The sequence below is a fragment of the Pygocentrus nattereri genome, chromosome 18 (genome assembly GCF_015220715.1).
Source record: "Pygocentrus nattereri isolate fPygNat1 chromosome 18, fPygNat1.pri, whole genome shotgun sequence".
NCBI lineage: Eukaryota > Metazoa > Chordata > Actinopteri > Characiformes > Serrasalmidae > Pygocentrus > Pygocentrus nattereri.
In genome coordinates, this window is record NC_051228.1 from 7,362,421 (window position 1) to 7,387,569 (window position 25,149).

Below are 25,149 nucleotides of genomic sequence, written 5' to 3' on the forward strand. Positions count from 1 at the left end.
CGTTGTGTGTGTGTGTGTATGTGTGTGTGTAATGAGGTCCAGGGCTTCAGTGTGTCCTGCTGGCCCCTCCAGGCTTCCCCAGGACTTTGCTCTCTCCGCTGGACTCGACTGTCCTCTTGGCCAGCTACTCGGCCTCAAGGGCTTGGCTATGGTTGTTGCCCAGGAAGTGACCCACCGGTGGAGGCTTTTGTAGGGCCCAGCCAATATGAATGTTTTGTGACTGAATTTTAGGGGTTAATAAGAACAGCTGATATTTGTATTTTATTTAGGTTTTATACTCCATTCATTTTAGTTAAAAAGTCCTTTACTGCCTATTATGATTGTTCGTAGGGCTAAAAGATTAATTGTTTTTATATCGAAATCACAATTTAAGACACAATTTAAGTGCAATTTTCAAAACGTAAGAGCTGCAATTTTTTTTATTATAGCCTACAGTTTAAATTAAAAATATAGTTCTTAAAAAAAGGTGGTTCTTTTGTAACAATCCACATTGAAGCATGAACACTCAGAGCCATTTGCATGGTGAAATGGTTCTTCAGATGGGAGAATGTGTTGTTTATGGCTCTATATAGCACCAAAAAGGGTTGTACTATTGTTACAGTGTCTCTTACAATGTCAAGCTGTAAGAATAGAGGTGCGTTTTGGAGAATCTTATTAAAAAAAAAGAAAAATGCTGCATATATAACACATTCTCCGTCAATCTAAAATGTTTCTCCATACAGAATCATTAAAACGTGCAAAAGGATCACAGAGTGTTCATGGTTCTGCATAGAACCATTGTCTTTACTAAACAACCCTTGAAGAAACATCTTTTTTAAAGTGTGTGCATTAGCAAAAACGTTGTTTTAACTTTTAAGATGGGAAATTGAACCTAATAAGAGTTTGTGAAGTGCCTGTAGATGAGTTAGACCAAAGGCAACCGAACTTCCATGCGTTGTGACATCACAACTACTACTTACTGGCAGTTTGGACACTACGTTCAGGGGTCGAGCCTCAAGCCAGAGAAGGTTGATGCTCTGGTCTTCTTGGCCAAAATAAATCAGGCCTGAATCTCAATTTATTTAAAAAAATTGCAATTTAAATCTCAGTTGGTAAAATCTTAATTAGATATTTTCCTCTAATCGTTCCGCCCTAATTGTTAGTTCACAAAAGTCAGATTTTAAAACACACATCAAATGTAGGAAGTGTTCAGTAATATTTATATTGACATGTATGGTAAGAAATAAATGGATTTTTGTAGAGTTGTGGTAAAATTTTTCCCTAAGGTTATGAGGGTCAATCTGACGGACTCTCAATTTCAGAATCTTCCATACATTTTCAACAAGATTCACGTGAGGAGATCATGCAAGCACCTTCACCTTCTTTTTAAAGGGACAGTCTTGAGTTACTTTGGCTCTGCACTCGCAGAAATAAAGGTACTAAACTGTCACTGGGGCAGTTCCCCCTCTCTTGTCACTGGGGTGGTCCCCTCAAGGGTACATCTCGGTACCTTTAGTCAGGGAGCATAACTGGACCATAATAAATTGAAATTATATTGTCTAAGTTGTATGGACTCTACACTCCCCGTCTTGGTGCAGTCGTGGGCTGGAGGTTAGGGATCTGGCCCTATGACCGGAAGGTTGCCGGTTCGATCCCCAGGGCCGACAGTCCATGACTGAGGTGTCCTTGAGCAAGACGCCTAACCCCCAACTGCTCCCCGGGCGCCGTGGATAGGGCTGCCCACCACTCCGGGCAAGTATGCTCACTGCCCCCTAGTGTGTGTGTATTCACTAGTGTGTATGTGGTGTTTCACTTCACGGATGGGTTAAATGCGGAGGTGGAATTTCCCCGTTTGTGGAAAAAAAAAAAGCATCACTTCATTTCGTCTCCAGGCTTTTTATTTTTCTGTTCTGTTTTAAAACATTCGGTTATGAAAGGGAACAAATATGTACTTTTAACCTGGAAAAACGCCTTTTAGGTGTACAGTTGGACCTTAAAACCACTGTACCTTTAAGTGAAAATGTACATTGTTTGTACCTCGATGAATGAAAAATGTACCTGAGTCTTTATTTCTAACAGTGCATGTTCGGGGTGGTTGTGCTGTTGAAAAGTCCATCTTTAGTGCCGAAGGCTTCCTTTTTTGTTTGGTCTGACCAGAGTAGATTGTTCCAGAAGAGTTCTGATGTCCAGATGCTTGTGTGTGAACTTTAGACACTCATCTCTGTGCTTGTTTTTTAGCGGAGGGGTTTTATGAAGGGTCTAGGAAAACAGATTATTGCAGTGCAGTTCACTTCTTATTTGTTCCCTGTGTAACTGCAGTTCCTGCTGATTTCAGGTCATCCTGCGACCGATTTGAGAGACTGCTGGCTTCTTGCGTACCTTCCTTATGATTTGTCTGGGAACGTGTTATGAAATCTTGCATAGCACACCTGCCTGGGGATGATAAGTGGTGGTTCCTTGAGCTTTCCACTTGCATAATATTACACGACAGGGTCGTTTAAGGTCTTTGATAGGCTCTGTAGCTTTTTCAGTCCAAGTGTTATTTAATAATATTGATGCTAAGAACTGGAGGAAGCTCTTTGAACTGTACCATGAAGTTGTGTGAAATCCAGGTGTAGCTGATCACCCGAAATTGTGTCCAAATTTTGCTAGTTTAGTGCTGGTGCTGGAGCTGGAGCTTCATGGCAAGTGTTCCTAACAAATACCAAGTTATCAATCAAGCATTTCTGTAAACACATCCCCATAAAACGTCTCAGGCCCCATTCAGGACCTCATTAATGTCATCTAGACTTGATGTGGTTTAGGACATGGTATAGACTTGGTGGGAAGTATAAAAATTCACAAAACTTGATTTTAACATACAAACGCTTAATCCAGGGTGATTCAAATTCCAGTTGAAAGAGGGGGTCGTAGTGACTGTCAGTGGAAGATGGCTTCCTTCAGTCTGCGAGGAGATGCGACCCCTGACCAGAAAACGTTTGGCGTTCTCCACCTCAATAATAGTGAATCCGTCGTAACCGTGCAATGTGATTTTCTTCGTCAGTGAACCTCCAACAGCTCAGAGCTTTCATCGTTGGACTGGATGATCTCCGAAATCTCACTGAAATAGCCGTGAGTGCCGCGACACCCGACATGCTCAATCGAGTACGGGATGAATTTGACTCTGCCGTCGATGATGTCTGTTCAGAATAAACTTTATGCTGATTTAAAACATTTACAGTTTACTGCAATGTTCTGTAATAATTTACAAGTCAAATAAATCATTTTGTAATCGGATTCATCTTTTTGAATCACCCTGTATTCTGTGCCCAATTGCTGTTGTTTCTGCTTAAAAGCATTTAACAGAGAGCCTTGGTTTGAAATAACTGCCCTGAGTGTTCAGTGACACGGTGAAGTTTGTTTTTATTTATTTTTCTGTGATTAATGAAAACCTGGATGTGATTTGAGCTGGTGGAGAGAAGTTTTAGGGACTGTATTTACAGAAAAAGATTTGGATGACTATTGACTTCTAGTGTCTGTTAGCAGCATTGAACTTGTATCTTCAGAGCTGAACTAACGAAGCATAAGCTGGACAATAAACATGTCTTGGCTGATCAACTACATCTTGGTTAAGCGAGAAACGGTGCCAATTAGATTTTTTGATCAACCATTCTTTTCATCAAATGTTGTAACACCTGAAATATACATAGTATCATGAAATCATGACCATGGTTTTGTTTTTTCCTCTTTTTTTTCCAGCTTCCGGTCAAAGTTGGACAACAGAACACCCACACCAAAGTCAGCACGGAGCACAACAGGGAATGTCTAATAAACATCTCCAAGTACAAGTTCTCTCTGGTCATCAGCGGCCTCACCAACATACTGAAGAATGTGAACAATATGGTGAGTGTTGGTTCTTTGGGCCCTCTTCTTAAGAAGTTGTAAAGCAGGGACATTCTGACTGGAAAACCTGCATTAAATACGTTATTTGTGTCATATTCTATAGTATGGCATCCCTCAGCCTCTTCAGGTTGACAGAAATCCAAATATGTCACACAAACACTGGGAATTGTTACGCTGCTCTACAAATCAGGAGTGCTAGCCACTGACATAGAGGCCAATAAATGCGCTGGCATTGGTGATATAACAATAACTGTCACATCATTTTGACAACCATTCAGAATTCTGCATTTTCCAGCTGTTTTTAGAGTTGGAAACTTTTATCCCGAATGTTTTATCATAAAAGCAAGTAAAAACAGTTATAGTTTGAGTTTATTTTAAATGCAGAGTCCCACCTCTGTAATATAGATATATAATATAAAAACAAAAAATGGATATAAGATCAGCACTGAAGGATAAAAATGGACACTGAAATTGTAACAGGCGTTGTAAGTGTAATGTTGAAAGCATACAGTCGAATGCAAAAGTTTAGGTACCGTGTTTTCTTTATTTTTCCTAAGTTAACGCATCCTCTACAGAGAACACGCTTCTGAGCATTTGAATTATTACTTAATGCATTATTTATTACAAATTTAAAAGCAGTAATATAAGCATATTGTAGTGCACATTTTTTTCATTTGCTGAATTTAACTAATTCGAAAAATTTACATCATACAGGTTATGGTACATTTTATGTTTTATGTTAGATTTAACATATTTCACAATATGTTAAACTCAACAAATAAACAAAAAAACCAAGCACTAAAATACGGAGAGAATATCAAAATTAAATTGATTCCCTATAGAGAATGTGTTAACCTATTTTTCAAGAACATTTACAGAAGATGTAACTTCCTCATAATTGTTCAGGCTTTTATGTATAATAAAACTAAGAATTCCTAGGAATAAAAATCAGGGAGATGAAATGAACCTACAACAGCTAATGAGGTTCATCTTTGTTCATTGAGTTTGTCCGTTTGGCTGTAGCTCTAACTGCTGTATGACACTCTGTGTGAAGAAGCTTAGCATATCCTTACTCGCCTATTTCGTCAGTGTAGCCAAGGAACTGAGCGTGACTAGAAAGTGGAGAACACAGAGAGGTTCGCTAACCACTTTAGCTGATCTGTCCTGCCCCTATAAACCAATACAAATTGGTGTCAAACAATGAAATAACTCAGTTGATTAATCCTGAACGAAGTTTGTGTGCCTCCACACATAAAGAAGTGGGCTTTCCTCAACTTTAAACTGGAAAATCAGCTTTTAAGGCAAATAGGCCTGGATACTGTTTACAACAGATGTAGAAAGGGTTTGGCTGGGGTGTTTTGTCTTTACCCTTAAGCACTTTAACCAACTCTCTTCTCTGTCTTGCAGAGAATATTTGGAGAGGCCGCAGAGAAGAACCTCTATCTCTCCCAGCTCATCATCTTGGACACACTGGAGAAGTGCCTTGCGGGGGTGAGCAGCCTTTCCCCTCCATTTCTTCTCTCTTTCTCGACCCCCCTCTCCTCGTCCCGAAGCCTCCACGGCCCCTGGAGATGCGCAGCATCTGCCAGCTGAAGTAGATGAGTTTTGCAGGTGCTTCCTGGTCTTGCCGTTTGGCTCCAGTGGGACTGCCCCCGCTCCCTGAGCATTACCGCTGCACTGGACGTGCTGTCTTAATATCCGCCTTGCTGCCAGTCTTTCAGCAAACGATACTTCAGAGAATTCAACTCTAGAACTGATAGTCTTTTAGGCTGTTTTCACATCTTTTTTAAAGTCTGAACCAGAGTTTGCGTTCTAGTGACGTTGTGTATTTTAATTTGTATTGTTTAGTTTCACAATACAGCAGCGAGAGTGCACCAGATTACACATCTGGGTGTTTGTTGATTGGTCAGAAGTTTGGCTGGGATACTAACAGTCTCTTAATTTCACTTTAGAGCCAGTTTTTAATGTTCTCTAGCCTATCACGGTGTACTCTGTATACACTGTATTCTTCTTCGTCTTCGTCTTCTTCTTCTTCCAGCTGCTCCCTTTAGGGGTCGCCACAGCGGATCATCTGCCTTCATCTTGCCCTATCCACTGCCTCCTCTACTTTCACACCAACATCTCCATGTCCACCTTCACTACATCCATAAACCTTCTCTGAGGTCTACCTCTTCTCCTTCTACCCGGCAGCTCCATCTCCAACATTCTTTGCCCAATATATCCACTATTCCTCCTCAACACATGTCCACACCATCTCAACCTGGCCTCTGGCTTTATCTCCAAACTGCTCCACCTTCACTGTCCCTCTGATCTGCTCATTTCTAATCTTGTCCATCCTTGTCACTCCCAACGAAAATCTCAGCATCTTCATCTCCGCCACCTCCAGCTCAGCCTCCTGTCTTTTAGACAGAGCCACAGTCTCCAAACCAGACATCATAGCAGGACGCACTACTGCCATTCAAGAGAAACTTCAGGGTCAAAATTGATCACAGTGCTGGTGATGGGAACCAGATGTCTGAAGAGTTTAATACCTCAAAGCTTAAAAAGTGAAGTTTTGAACACGCTACTCGATGCCTGAAGGAGTAATTTTATGATAGTTATGAGTTACGGTTTTAGCCTGAAACAGTTTTTTTACATCTGTTCAAGGTGAAGAGGTGCGTGTAGTGTGCTGTGAGGCAAAGTACTACCCAGTGAAAATGTAGATAGTTTTATTTTTTTCATATTTAGCACTTTTGTACCACCATCAACTCATGTTAATGAAATGGCAGTGTTTATGTTGTAGACTTGGTGAATAAACCTTACTTGATCTCTGGGTTTTTGGTTAGTGTTTATCTAATGGTTAGTATTTTTAATTTAATAAAACTGATTTGGCTGCTGATGTTTGGACAAGAATATGTTCTGTGGTCCATGTGCCAAAACCAAATGCGTTGATAAGTGTCCATCAAGTATGGATGCACCGATACCTGATCCTCAAATATCTGCTGGTGCAGGGACTAACTTTAGTGGGCCTAATTGCTCAGTAGGTGCCTACAAAATCTGATATTAGTGGAATATCCGATACCATTCTACTAGATACTTCTAAATATTTTGTTTTGATAAAAACAGTGTTCTTTGTCAGAATGTCAACATGATCGTTATAAAACATACTAAGCTTAATATCAGATACACTACACCCTCAGAATGATGCATCATGATAAACAGTGTGTATCTTTTTTTTTTAAGACTTAAATTTGATGCAGTTGATGGATAGAATCAAGATCAAGATTCACCAAGTTGTTCTATTCTGCAGCCAGCTGACATTTGACCCAAAGTTCTTGCTGTTTTGTGACTCACCCGTTGTGTTGGGGACAGAAGGGAAGCTTCAGTTTGGGCTCAGGCATGGCGTGCATGTTCACCCACATCAGGTAGAAGCATTAAGCTGGATACTGTTTACTAATCCCAGGCTGGAGCTGTTGGCGCAGCCCAAATTTACGACATTTTTTTCCCAAGGCTGCTCAAGCTGGGAATGCGGTATATGCAAACTCATGCTGAAGCTGAGCTTCAAAGCGCCGCTCCTGGCCTGAGAGGATCACCGCCTGGAAAACTGAGGATGTAGGAGCGCAGCTAAAGCTTGGGATGCTCATTCAATATCTGCTTGTGTACGTGGGTGGTGTATTTGTGCGTGCGTGTGTATGTATATGCTGTGTGAACAAAAGTATTGGGACACCACTCGTAATTATTGAGTTCGGGTGTTTCAGCCACAACCCATTGCTAACAGGTGGATCAGATTAGCCATATAGCCTTGCAGTCTCGATAGGCTGGAAGTAGAATAGGTCAGATTGATGAGTTCAGTCACCAAGAATGGCACTGTCATGAGATGCCACCTTTGGAACAAGTCAGTTTGTGAAATTTCTGTCCTGCCAGATCTGCCCCAGCTAACTATAAGTGCCATGATTGTGAAATTGAAGCACCCAAGACCGACATCAACTTGGCCATGAAGTGGTAGACTACACAAACTTACAGAACTAAGCCGCAAAGTTTAAACTTTACTACCCAGTGCCTGTACTCACACTGTAATCACTTACTAAATAGTTCCAATTTGTCTCTGGAAGCAACATCAGCAAAAGATGTTGCTCCTGTCGATGTGAAGCAAACCACCATTGGGGGTCTGGAGGAGTGTAAGCGCATTCTGTTTAGTGACCAGTCACGCTTCTCTATCTGTCAGTCTGATGGACGAGCCTGGGTTTGGTGAATGCAAGGAGAACTCCACCTGACTGACAGCATTGTGCCAACTGTAAAGTTTGGTGGAGGAGGGATGATGTTATAGGGTTGTTTTTCAGGTGTTCCAGGGAAATCTTATCAATGTGTGTGTGTGTGTGTGTGTGTGTGTGTGTGTGTGTATATATATATATATATATATATATATATATATATATATATATATATATATATATATATGTATATGTATTATTGCATGTGTGTGATATATGTACACACACACTGAAACTTCAGAAATTGTAATTACCCTTTCTCTTATGTATTTTTTTATTTATTACTATACCACCCACTGCTAGTGTGGTTTATTGTTATTGCCTGTGCTAAACATCCTGATGCCTGGATGTGCCCTCATCCTTCTGGTTTGGCCTTGAGCTCACTTCCCTTCTTTTGGCTCTTCTTTCCGTGTGCTTTAAATACCCTTACAGTCTCGTTCGCCCTCTAAAAATACCCAAAGCAAACAAAACAGGCCAGTGTGTTTGTTTCTGCCACTGCTTAGATGCTATGGTGTTGTTTAGCCCTCAGCTTTATTCATGGCACACTAGTAGGACCTTGTGACTGAAGCCTGACTGCTTTCTTACTCTCTCTTCCTGTCTGTGTCTTGTGTGCTCTCTCTCTCACTTTTCCTCCCTATTTCTTTCTCACACTCTCTCTCACACTCTATCTTGCTATGATTAAAAAAGGCAAACTTGTGACCGCAGCTAAAGACTGTGTAGCATGAATGAGAGTAGCGTGGAGACGTAGTGGAGTGTTGGTTAATGGATTAATAGACCCCAGAAAATGCACAAACCGCCATTGCAAAGACCTCCTTAATTTTTACTCCTGTGTTTTTTAGTGTATTTATTTTAGCCTTCATGATATTTTATTTACATGTCTGTTTTGTAGCAGCTCAGCTGTGAATAAGTCTGATTTGACTTTGACCCATTTATCTTTTCTTGTTTCCAGCAACCGAAAGATTGCATGCGTTTGGATGAAACCATGCTTGTTAAACAGCTGCTGCCAGAGATCTGCCACTTCATCCATACGTACAGGGAAGGGAACCAGTATGCAGCCGAACTGCGCAATTCTGCCTCCGGGGTGCTATTCTCACTCAGCTGCAACAACTTCAACGCTGTCTTCAGCCGCATCTCCACCAGGTACACACACATTCTTCGTTCATCCCTACCGTCTTGGGGTCAGTTTAGTAATGAATGAAGGGTCCCTTAAGCAGTTATTCTGCTCAACACCAAGCTCAACGTACTTTATTAGTGTGAAGATACCACATTAGGTGAGACCAATTCCACTCTTAAGTTGTGAGAGTCTGTGTTAAAATACTGTCTCATAAGCCAGAGCCTCCTGCTTTAACAGGAAAGGGCCATTTCACATGCAGAACAGTCTGTTTTGTGCAATGGGCAGGTGGATCAGAACAGTGCCTCAACAAAAACAGACTTGAGCAAAGTTGTGTACCAGTTAGAAAACACATGAAGATATCTGGCTTCAAACTGAGCTACTGATTAACATTGAAAAACGAGATTTTCAGACCAGCGATTAGCCTCAGCCGTGTCTTGCGCTGTCACTTTTGTGTTCCTAACCAACATTTAGTTTGATAAACAGTTGTTTATCAGCAACTGCGCTTATAAAAACAGGGCAAGGAAGCATGGATAGATCACAAATCAGGCATAACATTATGGCCACCTCCTTGTTTCTAAGCTCATTACCCATTTTATCCGCTCCACTTACTATACAGGTGCACTTTGTAGTCCATCTGTTTCTCTGATACTTTGTTAGCCCCCTTTTACCCTGTTCTTCAGTGCTCAGGATCACCATGGAGAACAGGTACTATTTGGGTGGTGGATCATTCTCAGCACTACAGTAACAGTAATGTGGTGGTGGTGTGTTAGTGTGTGTAGTGTTGGTACGAGTGGATGAGACACAGCAGTGCTGTTGGAGTTTTTAAACACCTCAGTGTCACTGCTGGACTGAGAATAGTCCACCAACCAAAAATATCCAGCCAACAGCGTCCTGTGACCACCGATAAAGGACTAGAGGATGACCAACACAAACTGTGCAGCAGATGAGCTGTCGTCTGACTTTACAGCTACAAGGTGGACTGACAAGGTAGGAGAGTCTAATAGAGTGGACAGTGAGTGGACACAGTGTTTAAAAACTCCAGCAGCACTGCTGTGTCTGATCCACTCATACCAACACAACACACACTAACACACCACCACCATGTCAGTGTCACTGCAGTGCTGAGAATGATCCATCACCCAAATAGTACCTGCTCTGTGAGGGTCCATGGGGGTCCTGACCACTGAAGAACAGGGTAACAGAGTATCAGAGAAACAGATGGACTACAGTCTGTAACTGTAGAACTACAAAGTGCAGCTATACAGTAAGTGGAGCTGATAAAGTGGACAATGAGCATAGAAACATTGTGATTTTACAAAACAGTGAGCTGCCACTTAAAAAGCCCCACGGATTGAAAGACCCTGATTTGAGTGAAGTTATGAAAAATCATCACAATTTAAATCAGTCACAATATTGATTAGAAAAACACATTTGCGTATTTTCCCCCAAACCGTTCAGGTCTGTTCTCAGCACACTCCGTTGTTTTGCTGTGTGTGCTGTGCTGTGCTGTGGTGTGGTGTTAATCTCTGTGGGGTTACTGAGTGATGGAGAAGCTCTATCAGGAGCGAGGAGGTGGCTACTGATTAAAACATGAGCCTTTAGAAAGACTGATCTTCACAAACCCCTCTCTGATGCCTTCACCATTCTGGCTTTTAGCTTTCATGCCTTGCTTACTCAGCCTGTAGGCTTTCAGGTCAGATTGTTGTGAGTAAAGGACATTTTTTCCGGTTGCTGCTTGCCTTGCAGAGTTACTGAGCATTCAGGTTGAAAAGAATAAGGTCTTGCACCTGATATCGAATACTAATTGTGTGAAATTTGGTTTTGTTTTGGAAACTATATGAAAGGGAGATTAGGGCACAAACAGAATGAAATGGAACGAAATGTAATGGAATGAATTTTGTATGTAGATTAATCAACTCAATCAATCATTCAGTCCGTTTAGTGGCCAAGCATGTAGTTGACGCAAGGAATTAGACTCCAGTTTGCACATTCAGTCAACTTGTAAGTGATGCAAGTTTTTGCTCTGTACACATTGCACAGTGTTAATAACATTACACACGTCTTCAGGCTTGTCAAAGCATCTCTATCACTCAGTAACCCCACACAGGAAAAACACACAGCTAAGCACTGGTGTATGTTGAGAGTAGAGCTGAACGATTTGGGGAATTGTTTTTCAGTTACTGAGTTGTGTGTATAAATCCCAGAAATGACACGTGCATTATTTTAATCTTCCACTTGGTGACTGTAATACGGAATCATTTTAAAGAATGTAAACTTGGCATGCTGGCCTTCACATGGCAGGGTTAGGTTTAATATTTTGTCACAGCAAAACATCCTAGAAGTGAAATTTTCCCCACATGAATTCGGAACAGTTCCATTTTTGGTCAGTTTATGCACACAAATTCATCAAAACTATGAATTTTCAGGTTTTATCACTGATATTTTCTGTTGTGCTTTGTGATCAAAATAATTGCCGGTGTTTGAGGCCGTTTTCAATGGTATTTTTTAATGCGTCGATTTTTGTCATTCGTTTTGAAATCTCATCTGGTTAGAATTTTCTTTAACAATTTCGTTTTGCATCAATTTACCAGACATTTTAGTGACTGTTACATCTAGTCACTCAGTCTACAGTTACAGTTAACACCTCCTGTGGGGCAAGTTGGAGTGTTTGCACTTGTTTTTGAGGTGTGTAAACAAGTGGTGGTTGGTTAGTGTAGTGGTTAACACCTCTGCCTTCTACACTGTAGACTGAGGTTTAATCCCCCACCAGGGCAAGCGCCCTACACTATACCAATGAGTCCTTGGGCAAGACTCCTAACACTGCCTTGGCCTACCTGTGTAAAATGATCAAATTGTAAGTCGCTCTGGACAAGAGCGTCAGCCAAATGCCAGAAATGTAAATGTAAACAAGGCTTATGTTTTCATTTCTGGCAGAGTTGTGTAGGATTCTTGCACAACAACATTGTTCTTACTCAAGAACAAAGTACTTTAAAAATTGTTTAAGAAAAAAAAATCTTTTTGTCATAGTGTTGGTCTCAGTCACTGTGCTGCTCTGAATTCATTCCATATTGAATATATATTTTATATATAATGTTATATTTTTATATGGCAGGATTTCTCATTATGTAGATTTGCCACAACATGGCTTTAACTATGGGGTTCGTATTTTGACACATTTCTCCGTTGATTCAGATTACAGGAGTTGACGGTGTGCTCAGAGGACACTGTTGATGTTCACGACATTGAGCTCATCCGGTACATTAATGTGGACTGTTCCAAACTCAAACGGCTCCTGCAAGGTTTGTGATTTTTTTTTTTTTTCTTTTCTATACTGTGTTCCATCAGTAATCGTACGTCTCATGAAGTGAGATTCAGTATTTGTATTGAGACAGCTAACGTTGGAAAATAGTGGTTTGATGTGAAAATTGTTTATTGTACAGAAATGCGCCAACTCCGATTTCTTTACAGTGGTGGTTATAGGAACCAGATGTCACAATGTTTACAACACACATGGTCATTTTATTCACTATCTAAAACCATCGGTGAACCTACACATGCCTTCTGAGTTTTTATGTGCATTATAGCTGAAGGCAAAATGCTGGTGTTACATATAAGATATTTTGGTGTTGCATACATATTTTTTTCTTTGGAGATTATTTTGTGTACATCTGTCATGAATGCTTTAAAAAAGATTAAATTTAATATTAGGTGGCCCTTATTAGTCCCACAACGGTGAAATTTCATCTCCACCTTTAAGCGATCCGTGCACTGACACACCACATACACACTATAGGGCAGTAAGCACACTTGTCTGGAGCAGTAGGCAGCCCTATCCGCAGTGCCTGGGGAGCAGTTGTGGGTTAGGTGCCTTGCTTGACCTTCCACTCACAGGGCTGGTTCCCTAACCTCCAGCCCACGACTGCTCCCTACCAGTATGCGTACGTAAGTACACCCTGCACAGAAGTTCTCTAAACGGTCATAAATCAGCGTCTCTGGTATCAGGCTAAAGTATTATATTGTGGTATTCGTAAGCATTTCATGTTTCTGTGAGGGAGCTTTAAGAGACATTAGTTTAGACTCGTCGTTCCTCTCACCTCCACTGTGAACCATCGTGGTTAACTGCGGTAAACAATTTTCTCAAGAATGGAGCTTCTCACATTAAAACTCTCTGAATGACAATCACAGTTGTAATACAGTTTTATGCCAAAATTGGTAATGCTTCGCACCGTTGGTCTATTCATGAAAGGGTATCTGTTGTTTCCAAATGATGTAAAATCTGTGTGATGAATGTGATAAATGATGGAAGGGAAAACACATTTCCTTTTTTGCAGAGACCGTGTTCAAATTTAAAGCCTTGAAAAAGCCCGCTCAGCTGAGTGTCATCTACAGCCTGGAAAAGGTATGTTCCTGTCTCGTCTCCTTGCTTCAAAAATCTCTGCTGCCCTCCAGTGGTGGCTGTGAACAGGGCATAAAGGCTATAAAGGCCCCGTCAACCTCTTTATCAGCATCATTGACTGTCGTCTTTCTAAAGCCCGTTTCGCCCGTACAGTTTTACTCAGGAATTTAGCTGTAGTTAATTGAAAAGGGGTTAAGTGTGAACGCAAGTCGGAGTTGAAATCTCGGTAAGACATGCAGGGGTTTACTTGCAGTAAAGGCTCAGTACGATTCCCAGGAAGACTCGTTTAAGAACAGAAGTCGGCAAAACGTACCAGCAAAACTGAGTGATGTTTCTGCTGTTTTTACAGTCGAGGTTTCATTTGTTACACGTGGAAACTGTAGCAGGCGTGTATTTTGCATGGTGTTAGCAGCTTACTGCTTGAGGGAAATGGTCAAAAAAACCTCAGTTTAAGCATGTATATATCATATATCTATACACTATAGTATGAAAGTCCTATGACCTTGTCGATGTGTGTGTGTGTATGTAGGCGTTCTGGAACTGGGTGGAGAACTATCCAGATGAGTTCACTATGCTGTACCAGCGACCCCAGACAGATATGGCTGGTGAGACTCTGGCCTGTATTATTTCTCATAATCATAATTGACAGAGACATTACAGCATAAATCTGTATATTTTGCTGTATCACATTGCAAATGTTTCTGTGTCTCAGACTGTGCAGAGAAGCTGTTTGACCTGGTGGACAGTTTTGCTGAGAGTGCGAAGAGGAAAGCAGCCGTCTGGCCACTGCAGATCATCCTCCTTATCCTCTGTCCCAACATCACACAGGACCTGTCGCGAGAGCCAGTAGAGGAGACCAAGGTTAACAAGGTAAAACGCGCACACTCACACACACACACACACACACACACACACACACACACACACACACACACACACACACCCATCTAACCCACAATGACACTGTGGATCTGTCTGTTCATACTGTGTTCTTTACACAAACCTCAAAGTGCTGTATATCCGTGCGTAGCTGGAGGAGGTTTTTTAAAGAATAGCAGCCGATGTATGTAAGACACATTTTTACTTTTGAAATAAAAGTGGTGCCATGTATGTGTAAGGGTATATTTACATAGCAGGTAAAAGTGGCCCAAATCCGATCTTTTTCTTCATATGTGACACAGATGTGTGTCTTTGTGTCAGTATGAAAAGCAAAAAACACATTGAATCTGACATTCCAGTTTGGCTGTGTACACAGCAGGTAAAAGTGGCCCGAATCTGATTTTCTCACCAAATCTGATTCTTTTGTTTGGCTGTTTACATCATCTTTTAAATGTGATCTCTATGCGACATCAGTCTGAACAGATTACGCTCCTAACTGACCCACAAGCGCAAAAGAACAATGTTTCACGAGGCTCGTCCAGAGGTAAGCAGTCGTGACGGCCAGCGAACACCACTCGCTTCCATATGTGCTACTGAAATCCGATACTGTATCCGATCTGTGGCAATGCGACTCTCAGCCAGATCAGAATTCATGTGACTTTTACATCAGTCCAGCTCCACATTCATCATAATTTTGTGCTGCTGAGAAACATTTAGGCTGATGTTTTTGTGCCAAAAAATTTGAGGAGACTCATTAAACCACTCAGTGTTCGAGGAGGTTTCGAGTGAAACGGCCGAGCACAACTGGAGGAGACCGAGGCCGCAGCGTCGAAGAACAGTTTAAAGAATCCGAGGTCACGAACCAAAGAAGTGGCTGTGGCCGAAAAACGTGCAGAACTCCTACACGTTGTGGGTGGTGAGCCCAACTGTCAACTACTGGAACTTTATAATGGCTCCTGTGATGCTGGCGAAGATGAAACCGAAAGCTCAGGGAGCGACAGCCGTTCGCTGGACATCATGACTGTTTACCTCTGGATGAGCCATATGAAACACTGCTCTTTTGCACATGTGGGTCAGTTTAGGAGCTGATCTCTTCAGAGTGATGTCGCATACAGATCACATTTAAAACACAATGTGAATATATATATATTTCTTTTTGTGCACTAAATTTGCAGAAAAGTGCTATAATTAAATTTGTTCCTTGTAGAAAATCCCAATTTTTTTTTCACTTAGAAAATCAGCAAAACGTGGTATTTGACTGAAGGTTGTTTAATTGCTTGTTTCTTGTTTGTCATCTTTAACTTCTGCCACGACAATTCCTGTGACCTTGAGACCTTACTTGGCCATTAAAACAATCTTACTTAAGGCATTGATTGTACAAATAAGCTTAGTTTATTGTCTGAATTGTCTAGATGTTGGATTGTTAATACATTATTACTCTGTCTGTTTAGAAAATGTTTCTGGAAAACCTGAGGAAAGCTCTGGCAGGCCATGGGGGCAGCAAGCAGCTGACTGAGAGTGCAGCCATCGCCTGTGTCAAACTGTGCAAAGCTTCCACCTACATCAATTGGGAGGACCACTCAGTCATCTTCCTCCTGGTCCAGTCCATTGTTGTGGACCTTAAGGTCTGTGGTCTTTTCCAGCCCGTAGAAATGAATCCAATTTATATTCATAGTTCAAAGTTGCTTGTTTTTTAGCATTCCAGTCTCTTGTTTATGCATTTTTACACAAAATATATGCACACTGTTAAAATGCTTCCAAATAATTGAGACATTTCAACCCAAAAGCTGTCAGGTTAAGCACAGCTACTACAGTCTTCCCTGTAGAAACAAGGTGAATGTGATGTAGGCACAAGCACTGGCATAGCATGAGTAAAACACATAGCTGTAAAATAATTCATGTTGCGCTCACTCATTTACAGATGTGATGTCAGCATTATTGCAGAGGTAACAAGGTTATGACAGTTGTTTTAATTTGACTCCTGCAGGCTCTCTTGTTTAACCCAGCTAAGCCGTTCTCCCGCGGTGCAGGCAGCCAGAGCGCAGATGTAGATCTGATGATCGACTGCTTTGTCTCCTGCTTCCGAATCAACCCGCACAACAACCAGCACTTTAAGGTCTGTGAATGTTGATTGCCATGGCTGTCCATAGGAAACACATTAGCAGACCCTGTAGTTTTTCACTCTGTCACAGCCTTTACGATCTCTGAACTCAGGTATCCCAGGAGCACTGTAGAGCTTTAACCTCTTATGCTTGTAGGTATATTTTTCGGTATAGGTTTAGGTATAGGTTTTTCCATCTGAATTTACATGCCCAAATCTTAAGGCAAATAATTCAGTAACTGCATGAAAAAGCAAAAAATTCATACATTTTATATATATATATATATATATATATATATATATATATATATATATATATATATATATATATATATATATATAAAATCTTATTTAAAGCTTCCCACTAACAGAATGTGTTTTATGATGGTAAACATAATGCAATATTCTTAGAATTTACTGCTGAAAGGCATTAATCTTGGATGCTCTTTGTACTTGTTTATAAAAATGATTTTTACAGAGCAGATTTTTTGACTGGAAAGAAGACAGTTAAAATATGACACCCACCTTTGAATGAAGCTATGAAGTAAAGACAGTGCAGAGTTAAAAATGTTAATCAGAAATGTAACAAATAAGCTAATGCACATGGTTTCCCTCTTAAGGCTCATTAATACATCCCTTGCGTATGTAAATAAGTGCATCCATTTCAATTAGTGTAACCATCAATGCCAACATACACTATATTGCCAACGCATATGAACTTGAGTCGCATCCCATTCTTAATCCATAGGGTTTAATATGATGCTGGCCCATCCTTTGCAGCTATAACAGCTTCAACTCTTCTGGGAAGGCTTTCCACAAGGTTTAGGAGTGTTGTCCACCATTCAATCAATCCACTGCATTCGAAGCTTTACATTGCACTTGGTGATGTAAGGCTTGGATGCAGCTGCTCAGCCATGGAAACCCATTCCATGAAGCTCTCTATGCTGTTCTTGAGCTGATCTGAAGGCCACATGAAGTTTGGTGGTCTGTAGCGATTGACTCTGCAGAAAGTTGGTGACCTCTGTGCATCCGCTGCCCCCTATCGGTCATTTTACGTGGTCTACCACTTCGTGGCTGAGTTGCTGTCGTTCCCAATCGCTTCCACTTTGTTATAATACCACTGACAGTTGGCTGTGGAATATTTAGTAGCAAGGAAATTTTACAACTGTACTTGTTGCACAGGTGGCATCCGATCACGGTTCCATGCTGGAATTCACTGAGCTCCTGAGGTGTATTCTTTTATACACCTGTGGCCATGGAAGTGATTGGAACACCTGGTTTCAGTGATCTGGATGGGTGACTGAATACTTTTGGAAATATAGTGTACTTCCATGGGTCTTGCGTTTACATGAATGTTGAGCAATATATTCACTAGAGGGCAGTCTAGAGAAAAATGTTTCTCACAGCAACAAACAAGGATACAGTGGAGGAAGTTGTAATAATACTTTCTATGAAAGAGACCAAAAAAATGCAGTGTTATAGTTGGTTGTGGTCAGTAAGTACTTTGACATATAGACGGAAAATTCTTGCTGTTGGCTACACTGCCCACCACGATTTCCGGTAGTACTGCAAAGTACAGACATGAAACTTTGTCTGTATCTGTGTCCGTATTTAACATTTAGCATAAATGAGCCTTTACCAGCAAAGTAGCCAATCAGCTATTCAGACGTTCTTCAGATGTCTTCCTTTTCCTCTCTTTTTGCTAATGTAGCTAACAAAAAGTGTGTGTAATTAAATCATTAAGGTGAAAAACAGTCATTCAGAATGGTTTGAAGGGAAATGCTCTGTTTTAGAGGAACTTGGAGAGTTCGAATTATTTACATTATTTACGTTTGATACAGTTTTGTGGTACGTTTACTTACATTTACAAGACTTTTCTTACCTAAACACACATTGTTTTTAAGATTAAGATTAAGTGACCCTTATTAGTCCCACAACGGGGAAATTTCACCTCCACATTTAACCCATTCGTGAAGTGGAACACCACATACACTCTAGTGAGCACACACACACACACACACACACACACTAGGGGGCAGTGAGCACACTTGCCCGGAGCGGTGGGCAGCCCAATCCACAGCGCCCGGGGAGCAGTTGGGGGTTAGGTGTCTTGCTCAAGGACACCTCAGTCATTTGCTGTCGGCTCTGGGGGTCGAACCGGCGACCTTCCGGTCACGAGGCTGGATCTCTAACCTCCAGCCCACGAGTGCCCCGTTTTAATGTATTTATGGTGTAGAGGTATATGTAGAGTGTTTAAAAGCAAAATGGACCCCACAGAAATCTAAAATAACATCACTATTTTTTTTGTTGTAGACCTTGTGACCCACTGAGATTTCCCTAAATTTCCCTACAATGCAACATTTTGTTTCAAACCACTTTCAAAGACTTGGTTCACATTTCAACAATTTAATTATGTGAAAGTTTTAAAGTAATTTAGGGTCTTCATATAGACTTAACTGTGTGGTTTTTGACACCTCAACTCTTCTGTTTCTTTTACTCTTTTTGTCACTATGGTGATGATCCTTTTTTATTTATTTTATTTGTTTATTGTCAATTTGTTGCCTTTCAACAGGTCTGCCTGGCATCATCTTCACCGCCCACCTTCCACTTTGTCTTGGTGAACTCCCTGCACAGAATCATCACTAATGTAAGCTTTGCCTCCAGCACACACAGTCTCTGAGCTGCTCTTAAATCCAGGCTAACGGTCCTCTGTCCTGCTGCAGTCTCCGCTGGACTGGTGGCCTAAGATCGACGCTGTATACTGTTATTCTGGTGAGCTGCGTGCCATGTTCGCCGAAACGCTGGGCCGAATCACTCAAGGCTGCGGCACCCATACTCCGCTGCGCATGACTCCGGTGAGACACACTCTCTGACAAAAGACAGTGTTTTGATATTTTGGTTGCACTTTATTCGAGTGGTCCACAATAAATGCTTTGCAGGGTCACCTTTTTATAATATATATTCAACTAAATATCTTAATTTTTTTTTCTCGATCCTAAATGTAACACTTATTTAAAACCTACCCTGATCCTCAACCCAAACCATAAAGCTAATGCTAACACTATTGATAAACACCAGTTCAAGTGGGTAGTTTGTTAATTATTTGTGCATTTTTATATAATAGGGATGTAAACGATTTAACTGTTTAACCATTAACTGACAAATAGACTTTTGGTCAGCGCTTTAGTGAAAAAAAACATGAATTTGCTTTTATTTTATTACCAGTAAACAAAAGCAAACATACATAAGCAATAAAAGTGACAAAAAACTGTTTTATCCATGTTCTCGAAGAGGAGATGTGATGCCTGACTGTGAGGAAATCACAGAGGGAATCACAGAGGGAATGTGTACGGCAACAGCTTTCAAAAGCTACTGAGGTACACTGGGGCAAAGCAAGCCTTGGTCATAGCATTTATGTTTGCTTGGGCTAGTAAGAAATAATGAATGTAACTTGAGAACCTGAGAATATAGAACCTTCAGCAGCCAATTGCTGTGCACCGATCAGGCATAACATGACCACCTCCTTGTTTCTGTGCTTGTTGTCCATTTTATCAGCTCCACCTACTCTATAGGTGCCCTTTATAATTCTACAGTTACAGACTGTAGTCCATCTGTTTCTCTGATACTTTGTTAGACCCCTTTTTACCCTGTTTACCCTTTAGTGATTGGGACCCCCATGGACCCTCGCAGATGGTGGTGGGTCATTCTCAGCACTGCAGTAACACTGACGTGGTGGTGGTGGTGTGTTAGTGTGTTGTGCTGGTCTGAGTGGATCAGACACAGCAGTGCTGCTGGAGTTTTTAAACACTGTGTCCACTCACTGTCCACTCTATTAGACACTCCTACCTTGTCAGCCCACCTTGTAGATGTAAAGTCAGAGACGACAGCTCATCTGCTGCTGCACAGTTTGTGTTGGTCATCCTCTAGTCCTTCATCGGTGGTCACAGGACGCTGTTGGCTGGATGTTTCTGGTTGGTGGACTTTTCTCAGTCCAGCAGCGACATTAAGGTGTTTAAAAACTCCAGCAGCTCTGCTGTGTCTGATCCACTCAGACCAGCACAGCACACCCTAACCACCATCATGTCAGTGTCACTGCAGTGCTGAGAATGATCCACCACCCAAATACTACCTGCTCTGTGAGGGTCCATGGGGGTCCTGACCACTGAAGAACAGGGTAAAAGGGGGCGAACAAAGTATCAGAGAAACAGATGGACTACAGTTTGTAATTGGATGTAAGTGGAGCTGATAAAATGGACATTGAGCGTAGAATTATGACATGATCATTATGATGGGTTGTGTCGTTAGAGTTTAGGCTTTGCTTGTTAGTGATTAATCGCTGACTCATGATTGTTGGTTTTCGGGCAAAAGAACTTGCAAATTTTGCACTCTTGTAGATGAGCTGAGACTATCATAACACAGCAAAATAAAAGTTTGGTTCTGTCTCAGTTAACATCTTTTTTGTGTTTTAACCCAGATAATTTGACTTTTGGGCTTTTACTCTCTGACTGGTCACTGTATCTGTGTTAATATGAGAGACAGTAAGGCAATGTGTTATGTGAGAGAGATCTTTGTCATCTCATCGCTCATCTGTGAGTGTGTGTGCTTCATCTCACGGCGGTAGAGGACGGCAGGTGCAGCAGCTCTCTGATAACGTTAACAACTTTGGTGGTGCTTTGTCCTCTGCTTCTTTTTTCTTCTTTATTTCCTCCCTGCCTTCTTTTTGTCTCCTCCCTTTGTTTTGTTGAATTTTTTTTTTTCTTTTGGCTGCTGTCGCTCACTTGACCAGATGCCAGCCAGTCACTGTTTTGCATGGCAGTGGGCCTCTGTTGCAGTAAGTATGGCTCCTCCACCCCTCACTCTCCAGTGCCCAGCCCCACCCTTTGCTCATCTCTCTCCCTCCTCCCTGACCTGCCAACACCTCACCCCTCCAAGGCTGCCACAGAAAAGAGAGCCCCTGTCGTCCTCCGCCTTTTCTGTGCTCAGCTGCTCTGCCTCCGAGTCCGTACAAATTCGCCGCTGTTTGCGTGAGCGAGTTTGTGTTTGGGTGCGTGAGAGAAAGGGAATCCACTTACATGGCATGTCTCACTGCAGACCGACTTGAACATTGTGTATTTTCGAAAACCACATGGACCATTAATGCTACTGCAGAAAGCCATTTTGGTTCTACAGGGTGAAATACGTAATGTTTGAGGGGTGATATCTTTTTTCCAAAAAGGAAAAAAAGAACATCATTATCAGCAACACAAGAACAGGGCTTAAAAATGCCACCCATGTAATGGTTGGTCCTCAAGAACTTTGATGTTTAATGTCTCAAGAAGAACACTGTGAGCATACAGAAGACACAAAATATAGTACTCAAAGCTGAAGAAGGAGTTTTGTAATAAAGTGATGTCGTCACATTGCAAACACCTTGTTTGGGTTGTTTCCTGCTGGCGGACATCTGTGATACGGTATCTTGCACAGATTCAGTGTTTGATTTCTGCCAGAAAATAAAAGCTCGAACAAGCTAAAATAAATCTACTGCCTGCTGCTGTGAGGTTTTGTGTTGACATGGATACCTAGCTGTTTGACTTTGGTTAATAATCCAAAGTGCCAAGCCTTTAACTTAAGCTCGGTCTGGCTGTAAAAGATCTGACCGCAGTCGATTGTGAAGCCTACGCAGTCACCTTCATCATTCCTTTCCACAACAAATGTCTTGAGCAAGGAATTTATATTTTCTCTAGGACACATTTAGAGGTACATTTAGTAGTACAAGCAGTATGTTGTGCACTACACTATCCAGAACAGTAAAACACTATAATATACGTTTTACTATAGAATATACAATAAAGTATAGCCACAGCATTTTGTGTCCATTTTACCATCTTGGCTCTAGTATGTGTTAATGTAGTGGTATAAGATGAAAAACATAAATATAAATGAAAACCCTGACTTTATCTCAGTTACGGTCACTTTCTGCATTTACAGAAGGAATTTTGTCCTCAAAAGGGAAATTATTTCTTGTAAAATGTTTCTCAACATTCAACTTTTTATGAAGCTGAAATCAGCTTCTCATTCGCCAGCTTCTTGTTTAAATTTTCCTGTTTCATCTTAAATAGTGCCTGAGGCGCCAGAATGTAACCACTAAACCATTTAAGGTGGAACGGGGAACGTTGAATAAGAAGCTGGCAAACGAAACGTGACTTGCAGCTTTTTATTATTTGATAGTTTCTCGTTTCAGGCTAAACATTTCAGGAAACCAGCTGAAGTGCATCTAAATTGCAAGTGCATTCATCTTGAAAGTTATTGATGTTAACTTTACATCTTTCTCTTTGCCACTTTTGTTAGCTACTAGCTAGGTGAGACTGTTGTCTGTGTTGCTATGGTGACCAGCGGTCTGCACACCAACCATCAGGTTTGAAGGGTGAAGTTGCAGTTCTACATGGGTTACTTCAGGGTTTAAGGCCCTTTATTGTTAAACTGTTAGAATGATCAGCAGAGCTTTATCTTACTACAAAGGAAGATTATTTTATTTTTACCTAAAAATCTAATTCTGCTGTGGAGCCGCAACAGGGCAGTAAAAGAGCCGCATATTGGCAAGCTCTTAAATAGACAATAGAGCAAGGGGGCGGGGAGCTACAGCAGTGGTCAACAGCAGCATTGACCACTGTGCATGCATCGTCAGTGCATACTACTGATAATTAAAAATAGTCCCTAGCAGCAAAACCATAGAGACTGCCAGAAGCTGCAGTCAGTGTATACAGATCAAATTGCCTGTTATGAGAAAAGCGACTTGTGTAAATTGAGAGCAGTAGGTGAGGCACAATAAGCTGATCGACCCCAATTTACTGGGCAGACAGTAACAACCCAGTCGTCAACCGTATTTTAGACAAAGTTCTGCATGCTCAGTAAATGAAAACAGTGACCTAAAATGCTGTTTTCTTCTGCAGGGGACGTCTCAAAGCTTTAGAAATATCCAGATATGAGTGGACAGGGTCTCGGAGATGTAATCTCTGGTATAGTAGCCTAAGACAGAGGACAGAGGTAGTGAGCACAAAATTCTCAACTGTACACAATCACTTTCCAGCTCAGAGCAAAGAGGACCCTACTTAGTGACTTTTACCAGCCTAATGAATGCCTGAACAAAGTGGATGTCATATGAAGCCAAAAGCCCAAACCTTTCTCCTCATATGGCGCTGAGATTTGAGATGACGTTCAAATCATGATAAACGTGTAGCGGAAAACATACTAAAGCAACCACATCGGCTCCGAACCCTCTACAAAGATGGTGGAATCCTTCCGTCTTTGGAATTTCACACAGAATTTCACCCGTCTAGGCCGTATGATCAGTGACCTCCGTTTCATGACCCTGTTCTCTCATTCCCTCATGAAACAGTGCCAGTGACACCCATGTAATGTATGCCTTTGTCTCAGATCAAAACAATTTTGAGAACCTTTGTTTGCCAGTTTGTCTGCCTTTGTGCCTTTCTCCTTTTTCCTCCGGTCCTATGACTTGTTCCCTTGCTTTTCCTAGTTCTAGATTTTGCCGTCTCTCATAGTAATGAATAGCAGTGTGATTGCTGTGACTGACGTCAGGTTCCCTTTCTCTGTGCCAGAGTCTGACGTTTAAAGAGAAGATGACCAGCCTGAAGTTCAAAGAGAAAACAACGGACCTGGACACAAGGGGTCATAAGTATTTGCTGCTGGCCTTGGTCAAGCTCATTCATGCTGACCCCAAACTAATGCTACATGTGAGTTTTTGTTGTGTATTTTTTACATGAAAGATGTTTTTGGGATGGGCTGACCGAGAAGAAAATGATCAAAGTTTGAATCAAATTAGCTACTTTATGAACCAATGTGGTGTTCTTGGGCCCATATGCCACGTATGAAGTATCTATCTCTCTATCTCTCTCTATCTCTCTCTATCTCTCTCTATCTCTCTCTGTCTCTATCTCTCTCTATCTCTCTCTATCTCTCTCTATCTCTCTCTATCTCTCTCTGTCTCTCTCTCTTTCTCTATCTATCTATCTATCTATCTATCTATCTATCTATCTATCTATCTATCTATCTATCGTATATGACTCAGATCTGATATTTTCAGACCTGTGGTCACACAAATCTGATCTTTTAAAATCCAACCTGATTCACTTTCATATGTGGTCCTATATCGGATATGTGTCTGATTCATGACCTTAAGGTGACAGATTGGTATTCATCTGCTTTTTTTTCCCACTGCGCCTGCGCGATCATTCAGCGGTACCATGGCAGCAACGCCAAACATGAGTTAAAGCCTGTAAACAGCAACACATCTCACCCTTTTCTCCTTCGTCTCGCTCTAATAATGAAGCTGAGAGCTGCACGTGATTCATTCATGTGACGTTACTGATCAGGATGAGCGCATGTGGGTCATTTTAGGACGCCAGTTCGTTCACATCAGTGACATGTCACTTACACAATGTTTCACACTCGTTTAGGTCAGAGAGATTGGATTTCAGTAAATCGGAATTGAGCAGTGAGGCTTGTAATGTGAACGTATCTATAATGATAGATAATTAACACTACTGTGCTT

At 41.3% G+C, this 25,149-nt stretch overlaps 1 protein-coding gene across 1 annotated transcript in view; it reads left to right on the forward strand.

Moving 5' to 3' along the window:
- The window catches only part of nf1b (neurofibromin 1b), a 119,946-nt gene that overhangs the window by 16,848 nt on the left and 77,949 nt on the right, over positions 1 to 25,149 (forward strand). Inside the window, 12 exon segments of the mRNA XM_017711895.2 lie at positions 3,718 to 3,861; positions 5,269 to 5,352; positions 9,061 to 9,251; positions 12,418 to 12,524; positions 13,557 to 13,624; positions 14,151 to 14,226; positions 14,334 to 14,491; positions 15,952 to 16,125; positions 16,488 to 16,616; positions 19,174 to 19,248; positions 19,325 to 19,456; positions 24,197 to 24,331. Coding sequence (XP_017567384.1) covers positions 3,718 to 3,861; positions 5,269 to 5,352; positions 9,061 to 9,251; positions 12,418 to 12,524; positions 13,557 to 13,624; positions 14,151 to 14,226; positions 14,334 to 14,491; positions 15,952 to 16,125; positions 16,488 to 16,616; positions 19,174 to 19,248; positions 19,325 to 19,456; positions 24,197 to 24,331 — 1,473 coding nt within the window.